This window comes from Cavia porcellus, unplaced genomic scaffold (assembly GCF_034190915.1).
Source record: "Cavia porcellus strain 051 isolate PalLab524CR breed Dunkin Hartley unplaced genomic scaffold, mCavPor4.1 scaffold_7, whole genome shotgun sequence".
Taxonomy (NCBI): domain Eukaryota; kingdom Metazoa; phylum Chordata; class Mammalia; order Rodentia; family Caviidae; genus Cavia; species Cavia porcellus.
Genome location: NW_026947490.1, coordinates 66,235,500 through 66,250,739, shown reverse-complemented (window position 1 = coordinate 66,250,739; position 15,240 = coordinate 66,235,500). Strand labels below are relative to the sequence as shown.

The following is a 15,240-nucleotide window of genomic DNA, read 5'->3' as shown; positions in this document are numbered from 1 at the left end:
TGTTGGCATGGCTTGCAGGTTGTCCCTTCCTCTGTAGGGGTGCCCGGTGAGGCACCCAAATCTCTTGCCATCTTAGCCACTGGAAACTCCACAAATGTGAGTTGATTGAATTGCATCCAATTCTAATGCAATGATGTATGTTCTTGGAGAACTCTAGCTGTGTTCCATTGGATGCTTTCCCGTGCTGTGTACGGCTCACTGAAGAGACAAGCACTCGTGTTCTGGGTTATACATTCTTTTTTCTCATATCTAATAACACAAGCAGAGATACTCATCTTGCTGAAACAAGCCTCTCAGACCTTCTGAATGCAGATTTTTGCCAGCACAGGAAATTGAGGTGTGTTTGATGAAGTCAGCCACTTTCCCTAACCTGAAGAGACTCACCTAGGTACTTGACCTGGGGAAAGTCTCAAGTGCTCAGTTGTCTCGGGTAACACCTCTTTGGAGTGGTTTGCATTGCTGACCTCAAAGGATGTAGTACCTTGATGTGGTTCAGAATGTCCTCTATCCCTTAGAGAGCCTCTCTGTGGTGGTAGGGTTTGAAAGGGGTACATACTTTGTCACATTGCTTGCTTAACCTGTGTCTACCAAACAGATTTTTGTAGAAAGACAATAAGAGACATGGTTTGGATATTTGCTTTGAGGTAATTTATTTACCTGGATTTCTTTGTTTCAGCACATATTTCTTGTGCTTCAGCTATACAAAGCTTGGGGTTGAATGCTGTGGAATAAAGCAGGCTCCCTTGTCCTGGGTGACTTCACACCTGGAGGCACTCACCCAGGGACATTGCAAATCCCTCGTGCCTCTCAGGTTGGAAGTGGCACACAGTAATTACACATCTACCATCACGCCGGTGTGCAAGACTCCATGCAATGCTCTTAAAGTTGCCTAGGCTGGACTCAAACTGTGATCTTACCCTTGTGCCTCAGCCACTCAAGCAGCTGAGTTACTATAGGTATCACCTCGATGCTTGACTTCCCAGGCTCTTTACCTTGATATTAGGTTATGTAATTTCCATAAAGCCCCTGAGAAATGTTAGAATCATTATGCCAGAGTACTGAGTACACAATACTTAGTACTGAGGAAAAAAAATGGAAGCTTCAAGAAGCTTACACAAGGTCACATCCCATGGAATCAGGGAGAGTTGAATTTGAACCCAGATCTTTCTGATTGTGTTGTCCAGTTTCATAACCATTGCAGCTCAGGTTGTCATAGTGGTCACCCGCTGTCTGGGTCCATTTTCTGAGACCAGCTCCATTATAAGAAACTGATTTCTTACAGTTCTTGGAAGGCTGGTATTGGGGGGCTCCACCAAGTGAGAACCTCCTTGCTGTTGAGAGCTCTGCTAGTTCCCAAGGTGACACAGGTACTCATGTGGAGAAACAGACAAGTATGCTGTGAACAGGGTGCTTTCACTACTAAGCCTCTGCCCTGAAAGCCCCTTCATCTTTTATCCATGAATGGATTAACCCAATGATGAGGGTGGAGCCTCATGAGCTAGTCTCTCCCAAAGGCCTCCTCCGAATGCATCAACAATGTATGACTGGGGTTTAAGTTTCTGGCACATGAAATTTGGGGAACCCATTCCAACTGTTCCACCTGCCATCTCGATGCTGTGCAGCCTCCAGCTCACTGAGTCTGTTTGGTACAGGACTGAGATTCCATAAGCAAATCCACATGTGGGCAGAGGCATATCTCAGTGGTGAAGTGCTTGCCCAACATGTGGTTTCATCTCCTGCTCTGCAGACAGCTTACAACAGCAGCAGCACAAGATGGGGATGCTGCTGACTCTTGGTCTGATAACCAGCTCTGAGTGCCACTGCTCTCAGCTACTTTAGGCAGAACTGTGGCTGCAGAAGCAGCCAGCTGGGCTGGGGCACTAGAGAAGGCGGCCTGGGGTAGAGATGAGGTCCCAGGCCAGCCTGACCTTCTGTGGATTGTGTGCACCTGGCCCTCTGCTCTCTCTGCCCACACATTCGTCCCCAGGTCTCTGCTCTCAGCTTCTGCCTTTCTCCTGGCTCCTTCTCCTCCTGTTGAAAACATACTCAAGTTTCCTCCATCCTAAATAAAGCTCCCTTGATCTCTAGCCCTCACTTCTTCCCTTCCCCACCCAGTTACTCCCTAGCACCCACTGGCACTGCTCCCTCCCTGCCAGCCTTCCAGCTCTCCCAGTTGTTCTGAGCTCTCTGCAGTGCTCTTTAGCCTCTGCTAAGGACCTGCTCTAAAGCCTGGTGGGTGGGTACGCCCTGGCCTCCACACTCTGTGTCCAGGATGGCGTGTTTCTGAATTCTATGGACTTTGTGTTAATTTATTTTTTTTTAATTTTTTTCCTGTTTTCATTTTATTTTAAACACATTTTGAATGTGCATATCAATATAGTGCATACATTGGCACAGATCAACTTCAGCTGACCTTTTGTCAGTTTTTCAGTCTCTAGTAATCACCAGCCTACTTTCAGGATCTTATTTTTAAAATCAGTTTCTGTCTCTTTACTTAGTTGTCTTCTATTGTAGTTTACTTTAGAGAAAAATTCTTGTGCTGCCCTTAAGGTAAATTACCTGACCTGTCCATTTTAGGTACAGTTTGGGTTTTATATAGCTTCTTTGTAACTAAATGTTAACTTGTAAATAGCTGAACAAGCATTTGTATCCTGTATATCCAGTGTTGATAGAATTACTCATTTAAAAAAGAACAATTAGGGTTAGGAATACCAGCCCATACCTGTAACCCCAGGACTCTGGGAGACTGAGCCAGGGAATCACAAATGCAATCCCACCCTAGGCAATTTAAGGACTTAGCAAGATCCTGTCTGAAAATTAAAAATAAAGTAAAAGTTAAAAAAGACTCGGGGATGCAGCTCAGCCTGAAGGCTTTGGGTTTAATTCCCAGGACTGCGGGGTGGGGGTGGGCGGAGGCAAAGAACACTTCAGTTCTAAAAGACCCGGAGGGCTTTTATAACTAATGCAGTTATAATTTGTGAACTGTGTTTGGTTAATCAAAAGCCTCTTGTTTCCTTCTGGATTTTCAGTTATGTTCTGAGTGTATAAGACTGGTAAATAACTTAGATTCAGCTTTGTAGTCATTGAACAGAAAAAACCAAGTAGATGTCCTCAGATTTTTAAGATTTCAGATACGTTAAACATTTTAAGATTTTAAAGTAAATACCATTTTTTATACATTGTGAAACACTGTACCTAATCTTACCACATTTAATCAAAAATTTAAGATACATATTACAATTATTGGCGCATTAAACGCTCAACAAAAACAAACCATTTTCCCCAAAAACCAGTAAAGAAAGCTGTTGATTTTCAATAGCTTAAAAGATTTTGAATTAAGAGGTAGCTTATGGAAGCTAAAATAGCTGTTGAAATTTTTAGCACTGTTTTTGTACATCCATTTTCTTAGCATTGTTTCATTTAAGCTGATATTTTAGTTTTACTAGGCTTTAAGATGGTCACAAATTTCAGCTTCATCTATTTATTTTGTAAGTATAGTGGTTCATTCCCTCAGCAGTTGCTATGGTGAAACTCACAGACCAATAGCATTGTAATGTCTATTATTTATTTGCAAATCATGTTTTAATACCTAATTCAGTTGCTGCATATTAGCTTTGAGTCAGATCAGGAAAACTGGTTTGGATATGGAGTAAAAAATAGGACAGTCCTCAAATTATGCTCATATTCTTAATTTCCACCGCATTAGCCTCACACAGCGCAGCCATTGGCTCTGTGATTCCACATGTTTTTGATTGAAAGTGTTAAATATTTTAAAACTCTCGGATTAGATGAAAATGATCAGGGTGCTTTAGACAAGGGTGACTAAGTTTCACGAATTTACTCTGCCTCCCCTGAGGTTCCCATTTGGGATGAGATTTATTTGAAATCCTATCAGTTCTTCCCTCCAGGGCTTCAGGAGCTTCCAGGCAGCTAATGGTTTTTAAATATTCCAAAAGGAAGCTGCAGTGTGCACGGGGACTGGGACCCAGGGGGTAGGGAGGAAAAGTAATCAGAGTTAATGATGGCCCTAAGCTTGTGCTCAATCCGTGCCCATCTGTATTCCCCACCCCCCCCCCATTCCCACTCAGTGTGTTCCCAGTGGAGGAAAGCGGGTGTTTGGAAACTGAAGGTGCTTGCCCCAGGAGTGCTGAGCACCATGCTAGAGTCCTGGCACAGCAGGTGAGGTAATTGTGTGTGAGCTTGGAAGTCTCCAATGTCTCTGCGCCCAGTGACTCAGACTCTGCAGTGAGGAGCAGAACTTCTCCAAGTTCCCTTCTACATGTTTGGTTTCTATAATGTGAAGATTTCAAAGCTTGAACATGCATTTTGGTCTTCCCTCGGAAGGATGTTGACCTGGTGCCTGAGAGATAGTGGTTCAAGTTGGGAGTAAAAGAACAAATTAGAAATGTGTGGAGGAAGATGTTTTATTCTTTTGAAAAATATCTTACCTCTGTCCTTGCTTATTTCTGTCATATGCGCTGCCTGTTCCTTCTTCTCTCTTGGCTTGATCGTCAGTCTTTGACTTCATCCTTAATTTTGGAAAATTTCGTCTCTCTCTTCAGATTAAACAGCTGCTTTCTTTTCATGTTCATTTAAATATTTAAACTTTCCTTTCTCTAACCTGATTTACTCTGATCTTTGGACTTTAGTGTTTTTACTCCCCGTGGTGCTCTGGGGGCTCCCCCAGGCTTGCCTGGGACAGGAGTGCTGCTCTGCCCACCGCTGGGTAGCACCTGCCCCCGTGGGTTTTTGTCCTTTTAAGTGTCTTAGGTCAGTGCCTGGTGATCATTCACCACCCACAATCATTTCCTGAGCATTTACTGCTTGCCAGGGGCTGGAACATGTGTTGGGGAAGAGCAATGAGAGAATTCCTGTGCTTTGGGGCATGGATGGAGCTCCTCGGGTTTTGGAACATATGTGTTTTTCTCAAGTATGCACTTGAAGGGCAAGCCTGAAAATGCCTGCCACGCCTCATATAGCTTCCTTTTGCGATGGTAAAAATACTTGAGATCCACCCTCTTGGCAAATTTCAAGTATATGAAGCAGTGTCATTAACTCTAATCTCCACGCTCTGGGTAGGAGTCTCAGAACAGATTCATCTCACAACTGCAAGTTCCTCCCCTCTGACCAGTGCCTCTCCCTTTCCCCCAGCCCCAGCCCCATTTGCCACCTTTCTGACCTCAGTTCTGTGAGTTTGGCTGTCACATCAAACAAAACATTACATTTTACATCCAGCAGATATACAGTTTCTACCTGTCAATCAGACTGTACTACTGGTTTAAAAAAATGTGCCCTGGTCCCTACCTCAGAGTAGATCCTTGTTAGATGGAGTATCTCTGCATATTATTTCTTCAGAAATTCTGTGTTCACCTGTAAGTTAGATTTATCATGTGGATAAGCTTTTAAAAATATTTTGATACAGCCAAGAACAACCCAATTGCTATATGTGTTTTAATCCACGTTCTCTCTGCTCTAAGCACTGTCCATAAAATGTTGATTCACCGCCAAGGCCAAGGTTGTCCTTGGTCTCATTCAACCAGGATATGGCAGACATAAATCACTGAATTGATTTCTTTGTTACCTTCAGACTTTGTCTCAAAACTTTATGAGATTTACCAAAAATGCTACTTAGGAGACTGAGGCAGTAGAATCGCAAATTCCAGGTCAGACTAGGCAACTTCATAGGAGTTTGTCTCCAAAGAGAAAGAGCTAAGGACACAGCTCCGTGATCCCTGAGTTCAATCCTTACTAGAAAAAAACTTAGAATAATTTGCCTGAGGCTGTTTTAGAAAGTATTTAGTGACATTAAATGAACTACTGTGTATCATTAGTAGAGTCAGAGAATCTCTTACAACTGAAACTTTGTAATCTGTACTTTTCTTTTTAAGATGATTTTGAAGTTCACCTCTATCACCAGTGGAAGCCAGTTTCATACAAGCTAACACACTGGTTGTCTTCCTGCTACACTGTATGTTGTACCGTTTTATTTTTTCTTCTTTGTGGTACTGCAGGTTGAACCTAGGTCCTCTTCTTGCTAGGCAAGCCCTCTACCAGTCAGCTACATCCCCAGCCTTTAGCACTGTTTTTATATTTTGCACAAGTTGAAAGTGTGTTCTTGGTTCAGAGGACTATAAACATTTCAAAAAGTGTCCTTTACTAGATAATTATTTCATTGAAGTTAAATTGCAGTTTATTCAGTCGCTCTGATGAAAGTGTTAAGCAGCTGGTCAATGGTGCTGTTAATATGGGAGAACAAAGTTCCTCAGTATTTAACAGGGGAGTCTTCTCAAGTTATTCTACGCACAGAGCATTGCCGACTAACATGTGCTGGTGCTGATGTCCACAATGAACTCAAAATATGAAACAAAGAAAACGATTTGACAGGTGGCTTAGGACAGGGAAGTGAACTTGTTCCTATAGGGAATTGAGTTTCAGATGACCATGGTCGGGGGTGATTTTGTTCAGCAGATGTTTTTCAGCTGAGATCCACATTAGAAGTTAGAACAGCTCCTGCGAACTGGTGGACACTGTCCCTTTTGCTGAAAGCTCACTTAATGAAGTGCGAATACATTGCTTTCATTACTGTTCTTAAGGGCACTGGGACTGAGGAGAGGGTGAAGTCCCCGTCTTCAGGTGATGTAGGTAAAGCTGCCCCAAGTGGCTCTCTCTGAGGGGGCCCTGTTCACCCACTGAGCCACAATCAGGGTAGCCCAAGGGTCCAGGGGAAGTGTGGATGCTGTTTTGGAAGCCCATGCCTGGCCGCACATGGCTGCTGACCCCTCAAAAGTGCAGGTAGGCCTGCCAGGCACTGTGGTGCACACCTGTTACCCCAGCTACTCTGGAGGCTGAAGCAGGGAAGCGCAGATCCAAGGCCAGCCTGGGCAATAGAGCAAGAGCCTGTCTCAGAAAAAAAAAGAAAGAAAGAAAGACAAAAAGAAAGGTGATGAGTGAAACTAAGGGATTGGACTTAAAACGACTTCATTTTTTTTTTTGTCTTTTTCCTTTTTTCTTTTTTTTATGGGTACCAGGGATTGAACTCATGACTGCCTGCTTGCAAGGCAGGCACTTATGCCGCTGAGCTAAATCCCCAGCCCCTTTGACTTCATTTTTAATCAAAAACAGTTGCCTTAGAGGTGGATAATGTAAGGCCAGAGAGCAGATTTGAACTTTATGCGTCTGCCTGTATGTGCGAAAAAACTAAAACACATTATGTATTGACCTGTCCATGTTATTTGTGATGCTAGGAAAAACCTAAGTCTGGTGTTTGGGGTTTTATTTGTTTTTTTTTTTTTTGTTGTTGTTGTTTTGTTTTGTTTTGGAAGTACTGGGCAAAGAATCTCCCTAAATTGCAAAGTTTCCCAGCTCAAACTTGAGGCATTCCTGACTCATCCTCCCAGAGTGCTAGGATTACAAGCCTGTGCCATTGCACCTGGCTGAATTACTATTTTTGGAAGAAATACAAGCTTATTACATCAAAGAGAAACATTTTGGGGTTCCTGTTCCTCCCACCAAACCGTCTCCACATATCCCAGTTAAAGTGTGTGCACCCACACTCACCCAGGCGTGCACATGCCCGCACAGCACGGTTTTGTAGGTTCTTTGTGGCGCTGGACACATTAAAGGTTCATTTGCATATTTTGAACAGTGCATTCAAAGACCCACACTTCACTGTCTGGCCATCCATGGCTAGTAACGTTTGCGTCACACCCTTCCAACCAGCCTCGCAAAGCCACATTGCTTACTGGGTGGTGTGATCGTGAAGAGTTTTAAAGACTGGGTGAGTAGGTTGTGGTCTCTCACATGTCTGCAAGCACATGCTCTGGTGGCTCTGTTCTTTCCAATTTTGTGTTTGGACTTAGGGTCACTGGGTTCTGTGAAAAATTAGTGGACCTGGCCTGTTGTTTACTTTTACTTTTAGCTTTTTATTTTGGCTCTTGGTTTTAAAGGTTTCAGTCCATAGTCAACTGGCTTCAAAGCAGACGCATCATGGCAGAGGAGAGCTGCTCATGAGATGGCCAGGAAACACTAGGACAGGGCAAGAGTTAAGGAGAAGATGCACCTCTCCAGGTTATGACCCCAGAGCCTGACGCCCTCCAGCTGGTCCCAGCCAGTTGAGGGCACGTCTATGTAGCACCATCGCTGGGTCACCCATCAGTGGATAACAGCACCCCCAATGACCTAACCATCTTTCAAAACCCCTGCTCTGACACAGGAATCTTTGGGGGGACATATTGGAGCTAAACCATAACAAATAGGCTCTCATTGTTAGGCTTTATTGTTCATGACAGGAAGCTGTTATATCTTGGTGCAGTAACCTGGTAACCTTTCCATCTCTGTTGATTTGTGTATGTTTTTATACCAGGAACTGCTCGTTTGTACCACCTCAGTGGCAGATTCCACTTCTGTCTTTCTGTCCATATCCTTCTCAGGCCCAAATTCCCCAACCCACTCAGTTTCCCATCCACAGGGAGCTGAGTGCCTTTGTTCAGAAAGTCCACTGTGGGTAAGCCCTCCCCTGTCCAGTTCCCACAGCACTGCTCATTCTAAGCACCTCGTCCTTATGTTTAGAGTAACACCAGAGGTAAGGTAATTCCCCACTGTATCTCTTTTCAACTAAAATCAAAATAGGTTAGAGGGATTTCTTTTTCCGAAGTATAAGACTTAGCAGTTTCTTGAAAGAGTTCAGTAGTCTTATTACTAAATACATGGAGTAAAAAGGCAAGATGAGGCCCTCGTTTTCTGAGTTTAACCCTTGCATCAGGAGTAGATGAATAAATAGATGTAAATGGATTAGTGACTGTGTATCAAAAACAGTTCGGCTCAGCTGTTGAGCTGAATGGACCTTTTAAAATAACCAACCCAGTTGACCATCCGAATGGCCATCTGTCCTTATTTGGTGTGTCAGAGGGTGGTGAATATTTAGGGACAATAAAAGGAGCCTCCCTCTTTCTCTTCCTCCTCTTTCCTGTTTCTGTCTTCTTCCCCGTCCTCTTCCTTTCCCCTTCCCTTCTCTTTCTTTCCTTCTTTTTTCCTTTCTCTTTTCTTTCCTTTTTCTTTTCTCTCCTCTACTTTGTCTTTTTTCTTCTACCTTCTCACCTTCTCTTTTCTTTCACTGCCACTTCTCATTCATCTTCAGCTAGCAAGTCAAGACTTCGCACCCTAATTATGGAGATCTGTAAGTTCTACTGCTTATTAAGGGTGTCATGATCATTTTTAAAATGCAGACATGCCTAATATTCCCTTCATAGTTCTGATAGCTCTTAGTATGTTTCTAATACCGAACATCCTTGAGAAATTATTATATTCTGAAACATGGACTTCTGGACAACCTTAGACTTTGTGGAAAGAGGCTGTTTTTGGTTAGTGTGTACTAGTAATCCTTTCTTCTCTGTTGTGTTTGCTTATACATGTATTATATATGTGTATGTCCTTATGATGAATAATCAAACAATCCTCATAGAGTTCATTAAAAAATCATTTACTTAAAAAAAAAAACATAGTTTTCCCCCAGTAATAAGAAAACAAGTACATGGCTTTCTAGTTTAATTTTGGGAGAGAAAAAATTACAGTCAACCTCGGCTTCTGCTTTGGTGTTTGTTAACTCAAATTTAAAATTAGAAGTGTGGTAATTACTTGGCAGTTTGGACTTCTGAGGGAAACCATATCATATTGTATGTGTTTGTGTGTGCTGGTCTTTAAAAATAGATATTGCCGTGGGAAGATGGACATCACCATCGATGTTTCTAACTGACCCCTCTGAAAGTGCAGGTGGGCTCTGGGCGTGGAGGCAGGTGGTTTATGGCTTTCTAAGGAGTGCTAAATATCAGCTCAGGCTGCTCTCAGTTTGTCTTTGGTCAGAGCTCTTTAGCTGTAAAAGCTAACTGCCTAAGAGTAAACACTCTTGACCCTGACTGTAAATATTTGTCATACATCTGGTTAGTTTTAGCTTTAACTGAGCAAAATCATTTTGGCAGAAAGAGTCATTAAAGCTTGACAGCCGAGCAAATTGCACACAGTCCTGTGGATCCCCACCCACCCTCTTCTCACACGGCCATCAACTGTGACTCAGACCCTTTTGGAAACATTTTTTCTTAGTGCTGAAAATCTCCTAAAGCATGTATTCTTAAGCAAACAAAATACATAATAGAATATAAACATGCATGACCAAAAAAATTGTATGTGTAGGTTTTCTGTCAGCTGGAGATAAATGCACGGCAGTTTATGAATTTTAAGTTTCCAGTTTAAATGCTTACACCTCAGGGCATGACCACCATTCATCCTCTGTTCTGTGATCTTTCCACAGAGGGATCTGACTGTTGTCTTCTGAGCCAATGAGGCACCAACAAAGCTGTACAGATCTTGAGTTGTCATTTTTAGCATAAGATTCTGCATTCCACACCCTTCTGTCATGTTCAAGGCCAGGTGACCTTCTCTGCCCTATGCATTAAAGTACTGAAAGAACACACTGTGGACTGGGGGCCTGGCCAGTGGTAGCGCCCAGCTGGCCTCTGAGGGCCTAGGTTTCAGCCCTCCCAAAGGTTCAATTGCAGCTGGAAGGGCGGGGAAAGCAGAGGCCCTCAGGGATGGAGCCCAGTGTGCAAAGGTCCCTTGGTGCTGGCTGTCTGCCTTGCTTTGTATGCAGACTGTCAAATATGAACAGCCTGAAGGCATTTGGACTTCAGCTGAGAGGTCCTGCAGGGGAGGGCAGTGCATCTTGTGTGAGAAGCAGAACCGAGGAAGGCCTGGCTTTGACCGTGCTTTGATTTGCTTTGTATGGCAAATCCTGCCTGCAGCCCCGGTCTGTGGCTCTTCTGCAAAGACTTGTTTTGTCAGGGAGCCTCAAGCAGCCCGCTGGAGTCAGAAAAAGACCATGTTTTCCTCTCCACAGCTTCATGACATGGAGTGAGACTTGAGTGTGACACATTATACACTAAATCCTCCACCCCAAGAATTATGAGTTGAGGCCTTGGTTCTTTATCTGAACTGTGTGCAGCTGTTGGGTTTTTGGCTCCTTATGGAGCTTTCAGAAAGCCCAAGTGTATTAAACGTTCTCCACCCTGAAGAGGCTCAGATTAGCCCCTCTCTCCATGAGAACATTCCTCTCCCATCTCGTGTGAGCAGCTGAGGTCTCTGCATGTGCCGTGCCACAGCAGAGCATTTGTGACCATTTTATCTCTGGTTTGGGGTTAGCAAGACATTTTCACATGGCCCATGGCCATGATGGCCAGTGTTTTACGACTTGAAAACCTCTTACCATCTTAGCTAGACTGTGGACTCTCCTAACAAGCACCGCTAAGTCAAACTTCCCCACTTGGCAAATTCGGTCTGCATTGGCCTGCTGTGCTTTTTCCCTTGTTCCGGGGAGAGCCACACAGAAATTAGTCTGAGGAAAACCTAATCTGATTGAAAACATAGATCCCACCAGTGATAAGTGGCCTTCACACTTTGGCTGGTTCACAGACAACTCATGGTCACTGGTGCCAGCAGGATCCTTCCACTCTTGGATCTTATGGTCATTCCCTAAAGTGGACAGAGTTTCTCAGTATATAAAAGCTTGCTGTCTGTTGACTTAGGTTGAAATAGCCAGATGACTTGATGGAAAATGCCTTGGGCACTCCCAAATGCACACATGTTGAGGACCCTGACACACGAGAGGATGTTTGGGGACTTGGCCTCTGTGTGGGTCTAGCCCGACAGAAAAGCAGCTTTGCTGGAGTGCACGCTATAGTCCATCATTTTAGGATTAGGTAAAAGAATTGCTTTACATAGTATTTGGAATTTAAAAATAAAACCTAAGAGAAATGTGTGACCCATCATACACTCATCAGTGGGGAAGAACTCTTTACCCTCTTAGGTTAAGTGAATGGTAGCTTGCAAAATTAACTGACAAAAGTCAGTTTAACAGGAAAAGGAACTCAGATTTTACTAATGTTTTACACACATGGAGGTTTACAGAAAAGCAGTGACACTCAAAGAAGTAGTTAGACTCGGGAGCTTATATACCTGTTTAATAAAGGAATGGGGCAATAAGTTGTGAGTGACTTGGAACTATATGCAAACAACTCATGCAAGATAAATTCTCTTTTGACACCTTCCCAATGGGAAGTCAACGCCCTGCTTTTAGGCAGAAAAGTTAAGGGTTCTCTGTTGCTTTCAGCTGAAAGTAATTCTTATGTGTCAATCACCTTCCCATTTCTGCAACAAACCCTGAGATGATCATCTTATGAGGAAAAAGATTTATTTTGGTTCCTGGTTTGGGCTGCTCAGTCCCTGGTCAGTTGGCTCATTGATTTGGTCCTGTGGTGAGGCCTCACATCTTGGCAGGGAGTTAAAGAGGAAAAGGAGCCTGGAGCCCCACACCCCTCATTAACCCGAGATCTTCCAGTAGGCTACACGGCCTCCCAGTATGCCGCCCCCCCCCCAACAAGGCTTTCACACATGGGGTGCTAGAGACCTTTGAATTCCAGATTGTAGTAGGGTGGTGCATTCAAAACCCCGTCCCACCTACCTAAAAAATACCAGCATAGCTTAGTAAATCCTAAAGGGAAATCAGGTTTTCAAAGTGAAGCCTCACGTGAAATCTATCCAGTGTTGAATATTATATTTGACTTCAGAAAAATTTGCACATGCTGTTGACCAAACCCCATGGTAATACAGGCTGGCACATTTTTGTCTTAAAGATAAAAATAGAATATTCTCAAATAATAAAGATTTAATGAGCCAACTACTGGAATAACTTGATTTGATAGAGATTTAAAGAATAACTACAGATGGTCTTCTTTAGAATCATATTGTTTAGATGGGTATTATATGATATTATGACAAATTGTATAGGAAAAGCATCAATTCCACCCTAAATTTACTAAACTGGGATGAATGTGAGGAAGCCAGGGTAGAAGTTTAGAGTCCGGTGAGCCCTGATGTACTTGGAAAATAGGATTTTTCAGGTAGGTATCTTTAAACAACTCCAAACAAGATTTGGAAACTGTTTTTATAATTGTATGTTTTTAGTAGTATGTCTGATGTGTGGGACTGCTGACCATTGCACCGGGTTACCACCAGGTGCTCAGTAAATACTTATGGATGAGAATTAATGAAGGGAACACACACACACATACACATGCACCTATACACACACACACATGCACCTACACATACACATATACACGTGCACCTACACACACACACACACATGCACACTTGAAAGAGCTGACAGCGAGAGAAGTTCAAAAAGCTGAAACTCTGTTTGATGTTTGTCTGCTAAAGGCCTGACTGATAATTTGCTTTGTAATACTTTTGAGTTATTCAAACCTTCTCCAGAGGGAAAATAATTGTTTTTGTTTTAGACATTTCCATTTTTTTTACATTTTAAAAGTAATAAAATACAATGAGATAAGACAGAACAAAGCCAATTGAGACAATGCAGTGAAATTGGTACAGAACTCAGAGCAGGATACTGGGATAACAGTAACAGGGGCCATAGTAGATCTCGTTATCTTCACAATAATTGAAATCCTCCATATTTGCTATGTTGCATACAGTCCTCCTCCCAAGAGATGCTCAGACCGCTGGACCCAGCCTGCATAATCACCCAAGCAATACAAGCATTTAGTTGCTTTATGTACCTTAGTTGCTATCAACGCTGGTTGACCTAGAAACCATCCAGTTGCTAAATGGGGGAGAGGGGTACACAGGACCTTTGATTCTCAGCCCGCCTGCCAGCAGGTTCACGGGAGACGCCGACATATTCTCTCCCTGGCGCGCCTGTGGCTCACGCCACTTACCAGGAAGGCTGGCTCCTTGCTTTCTTGCCCAGTTCCCAAGTTCCAGCATGGCTGATTCTCAGGAGACGCTGACGTGTCGACATTTTCATTTTTATAACTGCAGATGACAAGCAAGCAAGAGGCAGTTTTAGCTTTTAATAAAATGAGTAATTAAATACCAGAGGGTTCTACAGGTAAAATTGACACTTAATCCATCTCTTTGTTGAATGTGCTTTGTGAATTGGTACAAAAAGTAGGTTAAATAATACACCACTGGGTTTTAAGAAATACCTAGGAGAATTAGCACATTTAAAAACAAGATGACAAATGTCTAAAAAGCCATTGAATTGGTGCAAACACAAATGAGACCAATCCTTAGATTGCAGGATGACAGCTTTGTGTTTTGGATCGAACCCAAGGCCCTGTGCATGCTGGGCCAGCACGCTTTCACCGAGCGGTTTTTCCAGTGCTTTTTATTTATTTCAGACAGGGTTTCACTAAATCGCTCAGTCTGCCTTTCAACTTGAGATTCTCTTGCCACATCCTCCTGAAAAGCTGGGATTACAGGGGTGAGCCACTGTGTCTGGCAAGATGATGGTTTTTTAAAAGAGCAATTATGGTCTGTTAAACACAAGTTTGCTCACCTGATGTCTGACTGTCGGATTTCCTTGTGGCCCCTAAAGCCAGTGTGAGGTTTCTGATTGCAACACTTACCTGTGTTGCACCCCTGGCCTACGTGACCACATTTATTGGAAGAAGTGGAGAGGAAGAGGATATAGGAAGAGGAAAAGGAGGAGGAGAAAGAGCGGTAGAGGAAGTAAGAAGAAGAAAAAGGAGGAGGATCATTTTTAGGACAAAGAATTGTAGGCTTCCTTCTTATCTGTAAACTGTAGCGCCTTTTCTAAATAAAATTTTATTGCAATTTTTCTGGGTAATTTCAGTGTTAAAAGCAGATCATTTGACTTTATGATTTACATGTACTTTCAGGAAGTAATTTAGCAGTCTTTAATTTTTAACACAAGGTTTTAAAACATTTTATGTTGGTGTTGGTTACAATGAGAGAAAGTCCCTGGTACTCGGACAGACAACCCAGAGCCAGTCCCCAGAGGCATGAGCACAGAGCACGGGGGACCAGCCTTCTGCAGCTGATCCACACCGGCCTGGCCTTTGCACAACAACCTTACACACTTCACAAGGGAGGAGGAAAAGCTTCCTGTTGTGCAGTCTTTGGGAATTTTGGAGCTAATGTGTTAAATCATTATCTGGCTTTTAGTCCCTTTTTAGGGTTGAAATACACATAATAGATGAATGTTTGCATATTTATTCACCTAGAAGAAAATCTAGATTAATTGAAATACACTGGATCAGGCCAGGGATTTAGCTCAGCAGCACAAGCGCCTGCCTGGCAAGTGCAGGGTCCTGAGTTCAATCCCCAGCACCAAAAAAAAAAAAAAAAAAAAAAAGAAAGAAATACACT

At 43.0% G+C, this 15,240-nt stretch overlaps 1 protein-coding gene across 27 annotated transcripts in view; it reads left to right on the top strand.

Moving 5' to 3' along the window:
• The window catches only part of Svil (supervillin), a 206,256-nt gene that overhangs the window by 70,470 nt on the left and 120,546 nt on the right, over positions 1-15,240 (top strand). For 17 of the 27 annotated variants that reach the window (XM_013151287.2, XM_023564679.2, XM_023564680.2 and 14 more), the window contains exon 1: positions 9,151-9,175. The exons of the other annotated variants lie outside the window; for them this stretch is intronic. In XM_013151287.2, coding sequence (XP_013006741.1) covers positions 9,166-9,175 — 10 coding nt within the window. In that variant the 5' untranslated portion in view covers positions 9,151-9,165. Of the gene's footprint in view, positions 1-9,150; positions 9,176-15,240 lie in introns of those variants that run through there. 27 annotated transcript variants of the gene reach the window in all.